Source organism: Pelmatolapia mariae, linkage group LG16_19, assembly GCF_036321145.2.
Source record: "Pelmatolapia mariae isolate MD_Pm_ZW linkage group LG16_19, Pm_UMD_F_2, whole genome shotgun sequence".
NCBI classification, from domain to species: domain Eukaryota; kingdom Metazoa; phylum Chordata; class Actinopteri; order Cichliformes; family Cichlidae; genus Pelmatolapia; species Pelmatolapia mariae.
The window spans coordinates 7,812,193-7,825,640 of record NC_086241.1 but is presented as its reverse complement, the minus strand read 5'-3'; the positions used below and the strand labels follow the sequence as shown (position 1 = coordinate 7,825,640).

At 47.1% G+C, this 13,448-nt stretch overlaps 1 protein-coding gene across 2 annotated transcripts in view; it reads left to right on the top strand.

The window, feature by feature from the left end:
* The window catches only part of LOC134644808 (inactive dipeptidyl peptidase 10-like), a 249,256-nt gene that overhangs the window by 134,753 nt on the left and 101,055 nt on the right, over positions 1-13,448 (top strand). For both annotated transcript variants that reach the window (XM_063497892.1, XM_063497893.2), the window contains exon 3: positions 666-761. In XM_063497892.1, the coding sequence (XP_063353962.1) occupies positions 666-761 (96 nt within the window). The remainder of the gene's footprint in view (positions 1-665; positions 762-13,448) is intronic.

The following is a 13,448-nucleotide window of genomic DNA, read 5'->3' as shown; positions in this document are numbered from 1 at the left end:
TCCCACTTCTCCTAATCATCCTCACATGTATATACTGTGTCCATCTCCCTTTGTTTGTTATCAGAGCACCTGTTCTTCTATCTCTGTCTCTCAGGTTTTGTGGTTTCCTTGTGTTTCTTAGTTTAGACTTCCTGTTTTGCTCCTTGTTCCAGTTTTATTTAAACAGAATAAACAGTTTGCTTTCAGTTTAAATCCTCATCACTCGCTACAACAGTGTGCTACCCGTGGACCACAACAGTGGTGGTACCTTAAGATAGCGGTGAATTTACAAATCCCACCAAACCGCAATAAACTGAAGCAGCGTTTTAGTTCCTCCACAATGATGCCACGTTATTGTTGCTAAAGGTGGTCCTATAAGCTACTGAATTGTGGGGTGTTTGTCATGTTGTAATGAAAAGATCTGCAAAAAACTGGATGATTTTTGTTTTTTCACATCCCGATACGTTAAACCTTCAAACTACGAGAGGGTGTATTTTCTTTATCACATGGATGCTGATGGTAAAGCAACTAATGCTGGAGTTTGATTTGAAATTGGATGCATGAAGGATGATTTGTGTTTAATAAGCGGATAGAATTTGTAACCTGTGTATTTTTTTTTTTTTTTTTTTTTTTTTTTTTTTTACCAGAAACAAACAAATTAAATTTATGCTTTTTTTGTTTTTCAGTTGACAACCAAGCTGGAAGTGACACTAAACTGACTGTGGAGGATTTGTTCAAACCCGAGTTCAAAGTCCATGACCCGGAGGCCCAGTGGATCAATGGTGAGTAATCCATATTGACTGTACCTGCTGGGATTCAGAGGTTTTTAGCTATGGATGCAGGGAAGTTCCGCAACGTATAAAAGGCACTGTTTACCAGTCTCGTTTGTAATTCTAACGAGACAGACGAAGCAGCTTTTTTTAAAAGCACAGATAAAGCTGCTACAAAGCGTTACTGCCTGCCTGTTCCACGAAATGACAAAAACAGCATAAGCGAGTCATTAGTTGAACTATATAATGACTCAGGCCCGGTGCAGTCTACTGCTTCATGCTGCTGTACATATATTTATACAAAACACACTCCTACTTGACATTAATGACATCTGGTTGAGTTCTAAGTGTACTCTGTATGAAGAAACAACAGCAGTGCTTTTGTTTAGCAGCATGGGGATGACATCTCTCTGTCGTCTCTCCTGCTTTGTAATTGAGGCTCCCTTTAACAGCCGGCAGACAGTTCACTTCTAAACAAGGCTGGCATGTTTCACCTCAGCCTTACCTTGCATCTCGTTATGCAAATTTAGATGTAGGGATTTATTTTCCCTCTCCTTATTTACATTGTATTGATTTGTTATTTGCCAGAAGGGGATCATATGTTAAGCCTGGAAGCCCTTGGCTGGAAATAAACCACATCAACTGAAGTGCAAGTGAATCTGATTATGGTTTGCTTAGAGGGAGGGAGAAGATAACGATACCTCCGAGGGAAAGGATGGACAGGATTGCGGCGTTCCCGCATTGCTCTCCGCCTGTCTCCTTTCCTGCGGATTAGTGTGTTTGTTTTGGCTTTCCTCTTCGCTGCCCATTGACTCAGTCTGCGCCTGAGGGCAAGGGAAAGAGGCAAGGCCTTTCTGTCCATCAATATTTCATTCCTGGGTGACATTTTTCCACTATCTTTGCAACGCCATCTCATTCCCTGAGCTGACCTCGGGCTAGACAGAGAAAGCACCAATGTTGTGAGATGAGGCAGTCAAAAAAGTCAGCTTTATAGGGTGGTTTGTGGATGGATGGGGCAAAATAGACCCCAGACAAATGGGAGAAGATAACAGACAGACGGGCGAGAGGAAAGATTGATCACTAGGATTTGGAGCAAAAATGAGATTTTTTTTCTCCCTAACCCAAAAGCTTTAGTGGGTTTGCCTGAAAAGTCTTCAGTCTCTGTCTGCATTAGAGATAAATATGTGCATCCAGTGTTTGGACAGTTACTTTTAAACCGTTTTTTACTACCAATTACTAGAGATGGCACGATACCACTTTTTTATGTCCGATACCGATACCAATATCATAAATTTGGATATCTGCCGATACCGATATGAATCCGATATAGTGTGTTTTTTAATCAATAAAACTGTTTTTTTAATATCTTGCTGCATTTTGTATAAGTTCATACTCAAGTTTAAATAAACAACAACACTAAAGCTATTCTGTTACACCTGTATGTAAAAAATATACTGCGCCCAAAATATTTCATAGTTCAGCAACACTGATCAATCTAATAAACTTAAACCTACACCATCCTTCCTATTCTGGTATTTTAAAGAGTACTTAGCAGAAATGTTAAGCAACCTAACTGACAGGGTTGCAAACTCCCAGCAAAAAAAATAGGGAACCACCCCCCACCCTCCACCTCATGATGCTTAATCAATGTAATCAACTTTAATTTGATGCAGGGTGAAAAAAAATGCACAGAAATAAATTATTTTTCAAGAATAATTAAATAGATTCAACATCTTTCTTCAACAGAATTACAGAATTCACAGATGGTACTTTCCCAAAGGAAAAAGTACTAGCTTACTAGGGTATATTAGACTTAACAGTTACTATATACAGTAATGGACTTCTATACATTTTACATCAGATTAAAACTTTGGGTGTAAGATTCAGATAATTATTTATTAAAAGCTAGATATTTAAATGAGAATAAGAAAGATAAGTATGTCTTTGTGCCCCCTTTTTCCTGTTCATGCCCTATCGGCCCCCCTGGCTAAACTTTGCTAGATCAGCCCCTGCACATTTACCAGCCGTCAGCTACGTAGAAAAGGATCCTGGTCTAGAAAGTAATATTAAATAAATTCTAACAACAGCTTATCAAGCTTAAACGTGCTGCTGTTGTTCAGCTGCTGGTTTCCTCTTTCTGGTGCAAAGTGGGCCAAAAACAAAGAAGAGAGACGGACTCGCGACAGAAAAGCCGATCAGCTGATCATTAAGCAGTTTCACGACTGAAGTAGCAGCAGGAGAGGGAGAGGCAGTCGCTCCATATATCGGTTGTTAAGCTTAACATGGGAACGCTTTACAAACATTCAGAGATGAACTTACACACTTGCTTTACTTCTCTCTGGGATAACTTCCTCGGAGATGAAATGCTGGTTTGGTAGCAGGCTACAAATACACACAGCCGCTCTATCACGTGATGCATACTGCTCCGACGTGCTACGGTTATGAGCCGAGTTACACCGTGTTGCAAGTTTTGTGAGGTGCTTTTTTGATATTTAATGGATCGGATTACATTTTTTATTTCTCGCCGATATCCGATCCAGTAATTTAGGTCAGTATCGGACCGATACCGATATGTAATATCGGATCGGTCCATCTCTACCGATTACAGACAACATGCTTTTAAAGATAATTTTTAATGTACTGTGGCGAGCTCAGTCACGGAGGAGACAGAGGTTTCTTTGGGAGCACCCGTTTATTATTCTCTGCCGAGAACACTGTCACTACCTCCCTCCTCAGCGCGGCAACAACAACACAACCACAAAAAAAGGCGCTCTCTCACCGGAAACACAGTCGCCGAGAGAGCGCGTCACTCATCACCATGACAACATAAACAAACAGAACTGCAAAACAGAACATAAATGTCAGAACAACCCCGAACAGCCCTGGCCCGCTACATAGCCCCCACCTAAGGGGTCAGTCGTCCCCGACAACCCCATTACCCCACACAAAGTCCTGCAAACGTCCAGGTGCCTTCTTCCGGCGCACCGGCCGGTCTCGACAGGTGGGGGAAAAGTCACTCGGATCAGAACATGGGGTGCCGCCAGCATCCCCTGCCCCGGCATCTGCCAGAGCGAGCGGTCGGTACGGCGAGAGTCTGTCCTGGTGCAACACCACCAGGTGCCCCGGGCCCGGCATGCGAACACGGTACACCACTTCTGTTAGCCGCTCCACGACCTCCGCCGGCCCTTGCCAGTGACTGCAGAGTTTGGGGGACACTCCTCTCTTGCGAACCGGGCAGTACACCCAAACCTTGTCGCCAGGCACAAAAGCCTCCCCCCGGCACTTGGTGTCGTAGGCTCTTTTCTGCCGTACTCCGGCGCTGGCCTGGGCCTGGTGGGTGTAGTCGTGAACCACCTGCAGCCGCTCCCTCAGCCTCCTGTAGTAGTCCATCTCCGGCCCACCGTCAATCTCCGGCTCAGGGGGGGACCCAAACACCAGATCCACAGGCGTCCGGAGCTCCCGCCCAAACATCAAAGCGGCAGGCGTGCACTGGCTGGACTCCTGAACCGCGGCCCGATACGACCAAAGGACCAGGGGCAGATGTCGGTCCCAATCCCGCTGGTGGCGGCTGGTGAGAATGGCGAGCTGGGTGGCCAGCGTGCGGTTAAAGCGCTCGACCAAGCCGTCGCTTTGCGGGTGAAGCGGTGTGGTCCTCGTCTTCTCCACCCCCAGCCGCCGACAGATCTCCCCGAAGACCTTCGATTCGAAGTTACGCCCCTGGTCACTGTGGAGCTCAGCCGGGACCCCAAAACGGGTGAACATCTCCTCCACCAGCTTCTCCGCCGTCGTCAATGCACTCTGGTCCGGCACAGCGTAGGCCTCCGGCCACTTTGTGAAATAATCCATGGCCACCAACACGTACCGGTTCCCTGACTCCATAACAGGGAAAGGCCCTAGGACGTCCACTCCCACTCGCTCCATCGGGGCCCCCACCAGGTACTGTTGAAGGGGGGCAGTGGAGCGTTGAGTTGGGCCCTTCTGTGCCGTGCAGGTGTCACAGCAGTGCACATGAAGTTCCACATCCTGTCGACAGCCAGGCCAGTAGAACCGTCCTCTGTGACGGCGGAGAGTTTTGGCGTTCCCATAGTGGCCGGCCCCCACCGAGCCATGGACGAGCTCGAGCACCTGCGACCGCAGCGACCGAGGCACCAACAGCTGCAGGAGATCTCTGCCCTGCCCGGGGGCCCGCCATCTCCGGTACAGGAGGCCGTCGTGGGTCTCCAGGTTGTTGTACTGGGAGTAGTAGGCCTTCACTTCGGGCTCCTGCCCCGACACCCCCGTCCAGTCGGGGCGTTGCGCCACCTCCAGCCAGGCCCCCACCTGAACCAACGTTGCATCGGCCTCCTGCTCCCGCTTCAGCTGCTGCGGGGTCAATGGGAGCCATCCCCCTCCGCTGGCTGTGGCCTGAGCAGCAGCCACCCCCAGCGCCTCCTGGGCCCGTTCCTCCTGTCGCAGACAGTAGCGACACTCGACGGCCATGCAGGGCCTTCTGGAGAGGGCATCAGTGTTGCCATGCTGTCGACCTGCCCGATGCTGGATCTCAAAGTCGTAACCCTGAAGGACCTCCAGCCAGTGGGCCACCTGACCCTCCGGGTGTTTGAAGTTCAGGAGCCAAGTCAGAGATGCATGGTCGGTGCGCAGGAGGAACCGGCAGCCATGCAGATATGGCCGGAAGTGCCACACCGCTAGCACCACAGCCAGCAGCTCCCGCCGGGTCACACAGTAGTTCCTCTCGGCTCGCCCCAGACTCGGCTGAAGTATGCCACCACTCGTTCTCCAGCATCGTCCTGCTGGGAAAGGACCGCCCAAAATCCTACATTGCTAGCTTCAGTGTCCACAATGAAGGGTTGCCGGGCGTCGGGGTAGGCCAGGACTGGGGCTCTGGTGAGGGCCTCCTTCAACCGTGCGAAGGCCGCAGCGCAGGCATCACCCCAGCCAAACGGCTGGCCCTTGTCGGTTAAGCGGTGGAGGGGGCTGGCTGTCGTCGCGAACCCCTTAATGAACCGACGGTAGTAGGAGGCTAGGCCCAGGAAGCTCCACAGTTCTTTGACGTTCGAGGGAGTCGGCCAATCCCGGACCGCAGCCACCTTTGCGGGGTCGGTGGCGATACCCTGAGCGCTGATCACATGGCCTAAGAACGTAGTCTCTCTTGTCAACAGCCGGCACTTCGCAGGGTTGAGCCGCAGCCCAGCTTGACGGATGGCACCGAAGACCTCGCTCAGGTGGGACAGTGCACTGTCGAAGTCGCCACCGTGTACCAACAGGTCATCCAGGTACACAACACAGCGGCTACGAGGGATGTTCACGAGCACCCTCTCCATCAGCCTCTCAAACGTCGCTGGCGCATTGCAGAGCCCAAAGGGCATGACCCTGAACTGCCACAGCCCCTGTCCAATGGTGAATGCAGTCTTAGGCCTTGCTTCGGGGGCTAGCTCCACCTGCCAGTAACCGCTGCGTAGGTCGAGGGAGCTGAACCAGCTAGAGCCGCTGACGTAATCCTGGGCCTCGTCGATCCGTGGAAGCGGGTACGAGTCCTTCTTGGTGACTGCGTTGGGACGGCGAAAGTCCACGCAGAACCTCGGGCTGCCATCCTTCTTCCCCACCAGGACCACGGGTGCCGCCCATGGGCTGTTGGACGGCTCGATCACCCCAGCCGCAGCCATCTCACGGATCTTTTCCTCCGCCACCTGCCGTTTTGAGAGGGGCAGCCGATGTGGGCGCAGACGGATGGGTTGGGCAGAGCCGGTGTCGATGGTGTGCTGGACCAGCCCTGTCTGCCTGCAGTCTTTGTCGCTGGCGGCGAAGATGTCCGCATTCTCGTCCAGGAGGCACCTCAACCGCTGGCGCTGATCACCGTTGAGACCTACGCTGCTGCGCTGCCACAGGTCACCAACAGCCTCGGTTGTCTCGGTCGAGGGAGATTTGTTGGGCTGAGGGGCCGGGGCTGAGGTAAGTACAGATGACCCGGAGCCACCGGCACCCGAAATCTGCTGAGCGGCAGCTGCCTGACGCCTGTCTCGTCTGGCTCTGACCCCCTCCGCTCCCTGCTTTTGACCACACTGGAGGGCGAGAGTCTCTGTGCCAAGAGTGATAGCCCGCTTTGCGGTGTCGACGCAGGCCCCCCAGCGGGTCAGCAGATCAAGGCCGATGATGCACTGGTCTTGGATGTCCGCAAGCCAGAAGTCGTGAATCAGCTCCAGATCCTTCACTCGGATCTGCAACGGTTTCTTCCCCCGCATATCAGCTCTCTCCCCCGTCACTGTCATCAGCTGGGTGTCGGTGGGCGACCAACCCTCGACCAACGACCCGGACGTTCCAGGAAGCACGCCAGGTCGTATCAGGGAGATGGTAGACCCCGTGTCCACCAGGGCCCGGCATGGCTGGCCCTCAACGCAGCAGCTCAGGTAGAGTCCCTTGAGGTGCCCAACCCGGCCCACCACCGTGCATCGTCCTTGGAGGGGGGCAGGAAACTGGGGCGGTGGTCCCCTCACTACACCGCTCCCACCCCGTTTCCCTGTGGCTTCGTAGTTCTGGCCGTCGGGGCAGGTGCTGGGCAGTCACGCGCCACGTGGCCAGGCTCATCGCACCGGTAACAGCGGTCGGTGGGACGACGACGACGCCTCCGAGGCACCGAGGGCTGCAGCTGGCATATCTCCGCGACCGCCCCCTCCACGTCGCAGTCTGCGGCTCTGATTTGAGGGTAGTTTGGGGGGCGCACCTGCTGGTTGGTCAGCTGCTCCCTGCTCTGATCAGTGGAGTGCCGCTTCCCAAATCGCCTCTCGAGTGCTATGGTGAGGGCCTGGAGCTCATGCTGCTCTGACGCGGCTAGGTCAAGGAGTACCTGCAATGCATCTCCTTCCAATGCTAGCGCTAAGTGTGTAGCAGCCTCGCCGTCACTCCAGCCATTATGTCTCGCGGCTAGCCGTACTTGTGAGAGGTAGGGCTCTAGCGGGGTTAGCCCGTTATATTTCGGTACCTTAGCTGGCGTTGCAGGCGTCACTGCTCGCTGTCGGGGGCCCGGTGTGTCGGCCGACGGAGGCAGCCCATCAAGCATTGCCCTAGCATCGGTCGCGGCGGGCCGCCGCCGCGGTGCACTTGCGCCGTCGGGACCCGTCGGGGGACTTGCATGGCCGCTAGCTTCCTCTCTCCTCAATCGCCAGCCTCCCAGGCGAGTAATGTTCTCCTCGATAGCTTGCTCTAGCCTCCGAATGTCTCCCTCCATTCCGGCGAGGGTGAGCATCCCACTTCTGACACCAATGTGGCGAGCTCAGTCACGGAGGAGACAGAGGTTTCTTTGGGAGCACCCGTTTATTATTCTCTGCCGAGAACACTGTCACTACCTCCCTCCTCAGCGCGGCAACAACAACACAACCACAAAAAAAGGCGCTCTCTCACCGGAAACACAGTCGCCGAGAGAGCGCGTCACTCATCACCATGGCAACATAAACAAACAGAACTGCAAAACAGAACATAAATGTCAGAACAACCCCGAACAGCCCTGGCCCGCTACAGTACTTCATTACTGTATGAGCATTATGAGTAATGTTTTGGATTGCATCGACATTACCATTAAAATCTAGAATCTAGTATTCAGCAAATTACACAAGAAATGTAAAAATAAAATGGTGTTTATGATGCTGTGTGTTTCTATTCAGGCTTTTTTAAACTGTGGTGAGGCTGTTTAAAAATATAGACAGAGGCCTTCCTTTTCATGTAGTTCACTGGTGCACTGCAATTTTCACTGTTTGTTTTGTAAAATCCTGGGCAACAAAGAAACATTTGACATTATTTCTGTGTTTTTAGTCTTCAAACTTCATTTCTTTATCACAGAGAGCCTGTTATGATCATTTCCAACTCCATATTTTTATTCTTGCACTTTATTAGCATTTCTTCAGTTTCAGAGGTCGAAATTTAGTTAATCCATTCTTGAGTTCTGAAACAGGCTGTTTGAGCCTCTTCAACTTTTTCCTGATTGGCTGCCCCTCCCAAATCGAATATTTCCACAGTAGGTGGGTAGGCCTTCTGTGCCTGAGGTGACCACATTAGGAATGTTTCTTCCAATGACATCCTACAAACTGAGGAAAATAAAATATGTCTGAAAGCATAAAAGTTTAATTGAGAGGGCTTACTGTCATTATTTAAAAATCTTAACATGTTTAATATGAACTGCCACCACTGAAAACACATTAGTATCAGGTTTGTTATGGTGATTGCTGTGCATTGAAGTTGCCAGTATGGATAACTTTGTTTTTTACAAATCTTACCACAGTTTCCATTTGGCTCACAGCGCCCGCTACACATCCCTTATTCTTTCCATGTCATAGACACAGATTCACTCCTTTTGAACACATCATATGGTGTAATTCCAAAGACATCCAGTGTGTTTGGTATGATAACTGAACTAGCTTACAATCTGAGGATTCTGTGGAGAAAGAAAATAAGAGCTCTGATGTGTTATTAACTAGTAAGATTAAGCAAATATAAAATATATATTTTTAAACATTCTTTATATATGTCAGTGAACCAGATGTTTTATTTTACTGGGCTGGAATCAGAACATGAAACATTTTTTCACTCAGCCACACAATAAAACTTGCATTTGAATGATTCACTATTTAGTATTACACAAAAATGAAGCATGCTACTGATCCAATGAATCTCCAATGTGACTATGTGTTACCAAAAATAATTTTTTGTTAATAAAATGTTTATTTATGCTTACACTTCTTGTGTCAAGGCACATAAAACATATTTGACACATATGTTAACATGTCTGGATCCGTCGCCATGACCAGCTGGTTTCAGAGCTCCGCAGGAAGAGAACTGATTTAATCAGTGGCACTATGCAAATAGTCCAACTGTTGCAGAAGAAAGGTTCATTTTCCCAGCTCTAGCTTCCATGGTCATTACACAATGTCAGAAAAAGTGGTCAATATTTGGTAAAATGTCAGCCCAGCATAATCATGAAGAGCACATGTTTGTTTTTTTGGAGCCAGAGGAAACAAATGGAGGCAAAATGCCTGCTTCAAAATATATGAGGTCCGTGTTGCTTAGGTTGTTTGTAAGAAGTTTGAGTGAGTAATGTATAAAGTGTGTGTTAGCCTTTTCTGTTGGTCCGAACCAAATAAGCAAAACAACGACTGTGAAATTGGCAATACGAGTTAAATATGTGAGTGTACGGGCCCCTTAATTCATACTTCAGCTAACAAGTGGTGACATGAGGTTACGGATGGATGGGTTGCTACAGTCTGACATTACAACTTGATGATATGTGAAATGGAGTGCATCATTACAGATTAAATTTGCTGCTAAGAGCGCTGTGATTCATCAGGTACACCTCCACCTCTCTGGCAGTGAAGCAAGGTTTTCTCAGGACTTTATTGCCTCAATTGCCTCACATTGGTGATGATGATGATCTTTGAAGACTTTGAAACATCTGTAAATCAATCATTGATAATACTACTTATAGATTGCTTATAAATAATGCAGTTATTAAGCTGGTGGATCTTTTAATATCATTTCACAGTGATGCTGTGGCTGATTTAGCTGATCAGCCAGAACAATTAAACTCATAACAGGTGAACTGAATAAAATTGTTGATTTTGTTAAAATAGCATGTTCTTTAGGAAAGTCCATAAGTCCATGTCAGTGTCCTCCCCTAGCCAGATAAGTTCTCTACAATGCAGAATCTGTTCAGGAGAAACTCAAGGAACTTAATGGAGAACCAGAGGAATTTAATCAGACACCACACTTCCCAATCCGATTAAACCAGAACAAGCCGTGGCTGCCCAATCCTGCAACCGCTAGGATTCAAATGATCCACTGCCAGACTCATCAGAACACCCCTGGAGGTCCTGTGTGCATGCACCGATGGTTCAGAGCTATTTTGGCGGGACGAGGGGAACCTACACAACATTAGGCAGACGGCTGGGATGTTGTGGCTGGTCGGGGTACATTAAAGCAACACATTTGCAGAATGCCATTTATCTTCTGTGTGGTCTGACATTCCTGCAGCTCTTCTCTGAAATTCATTGTCATTCTGATGTGTCGAGGGTTGTTATTGATGAGGACCTGTCTGAGGATTACAGGGAAACAGCTGGTTAACACCGGGCACGTATGGAAAAAAATGACACTGATACTCCTCTCCAGCTGTTGCTTGTGAAGACTTGCATATGTGTGAATAGTGGATGTATATTTGTTTTTCACACTGAGGCATGTTACTGAGAAAGTCACATTCAGCTGCTGCCACATGTGATTCAGTGAGCGTCACTTTCCATCAGTATTGTCGCAAACTCCACTTGCAGGCTGGGCGCCGTCAGACTGTCACTGGCAATCTGCTGAGAGGAGGGTATCATATTGTGTTTGCACTGGCCCAGCTTGGACAAAATAACACACCAGTTGGCTTATATAAGCTCGCGAAACCAAAAATATTTCAGCATAATAAGAGTGTGAAATGAAACAACACATTTTTGACTGCATTCTATTTGTTTATGAAGCTACATATAATATGAACAAGATATGCAGTGGAAAACTACCCCTACTGATAATGGCAATTCAGCTCATTTTTAGGCAGTATAAGAAAATCATGAGCTTCAGAAACAAGTAAACTACTGACTGAAGAACAAGTTAAATACACAGAGAGAATATATATATATATATATATCTATATATATATATAGATATATATATATATAATTAGGGGTGCAACGATACACAAAATTCACGGTTCGGTTCGGTTCGATACTTTGGTGTCACGGTTCGATATTTTTTCGATACAAAAAAATGTTCATGCCTTTTTAATTTGTCATTTATTAAAATTATAAATATATATTTTAACTCAAAAGTACAGTTTTTAAATTTAATGTTGCTGAAACAACGAAGTAATAAATCTATCTGATCGAGAAATCACTCATCTTTGGAAAAAGAGTTTATTACAGAGAAATGGCTCTTTCTAAAATAAAAGCTATACTATACGCTTCTTCTGGGCTATACTCTCAGCAGCATATTAAACATATCAGGTCCCCATAAGGAGAATCATGTGCTAACGGCTGTCTAAATGACAGGGGTAAAGTTTGTAGCATGCGTGCTTGTTGTTTTTGTCTGCTTCCACTTGTCTTCACACTAGGATGATGTCGGCGTAAATGTGCAGTCATATTCATTGTGTTCCCACTAGTGCTGTCAGCGTTAATCTCGTTGAAATGAGGTTAACGCCACAACACGGCAAATCTCCGTTAACGAGCTACCGCGGATCGCCCCGTGTGTGGGGCTGGACGGTGTCAACACGTTAACGAGCTAACTGCGCTAACGCACTAGTTCCCACCAATGTAATTGAGCATTGCGTGGCACATCCGACATACTGTTTTACTTTTGTCCATGACGCGCTTACCTTCAGGGTCATACTTCACATGAAGACCAAAATAGTTCCAAACGCCAGATCTGAATGAGGGTGGGGGAGGTTCAATTTGCCATGTTGCAACGAGCAACTTCTGACTCGCTAGCTTGCGCTGCGCTCAGTGGATCTGCGCTCGACAGTGCAGCCTAGGCAGATAAGTCGAACGCAGATCCACTGAGCTCTCAACACAGACAGCATCGTCAGAAGAAAAGTTGATAAAATAAATTAAAAATTTTGTATTGTTAGATACATATGCGTACCGAACCGAAAGCACTGTATCGAACGGTTCAATATCGATACGAGTATTGTTGCACCCCTAATATATATATATATATATATATATATATATATATATATATATATATATATATATATATATATATCTCAAACAAGGTATCAAGGTTCAAACAAGGATAGAATAGGTTGCATACACACAAGGACATCCAAGTTTTGTTTGATTATTTAATTTGAAGACAGAAACAAAATTATTTCAGGGCACTGCAGTGTTTCAACAAGTCTCACACACGACACCGGAGAAGTTCCAGCCCATTCTTCTTTGGTAAATCTTGCACATTTTCAAAGGGATTCAATTTGGGCTTTGTGCAGGCCAGTCAGTAACACACTTTGGTCTTCTGAAGGTAGTTCTTCACCAGGAATGATGTATAAGACTCAGTAGGACCCAGAACCAGTTTTTCTTTTCCTGATATGAACTGGTGTTAGAAATGGCACATCCTTTTTAGCTAACATTAAGGTCTTCACTATCAATATGTTTGTGTGTCACACCTAAATATATGAATTTATTTATACTAGCATCAGCAGATTTCCATATACACAATGACTCGGTTCATTACTGTTAGTAGAAGAGAGTAAACATTTGCAAAAAAACTGTTTATATAATACTGCAAAAAACACTCCCATAGTCATATTCATGAACTCTGAAAGCAGACTGATTGAGCAACATGTACCTTCCTTGAGGATGAGTCACAAACAAAAACATTACTAGTGCAGAAAGTCCCCCACAATACTCAGTAGGAAAACATTTCACTTGGCATCATGAGGAAAAGAGAAGCCAGAGCTTGAGGAAACAATTGCTGAACAATGTGTTCAACCAAATTAGTTTACTCACACAAAGTTCAGGTGGAAAAAAAACCCCAAAAACAAATCAGCATTTATTTTGAGGGATTTGGATTTTTAAATGAGTATCAGAAAATCCTCCAAATTAGAAATGAAATCCAGGATGTGCCTTTGATATGAATAAATATACTCTCTTTGTTTGTCCCACTACTTAGACATATAGATTGCACTTT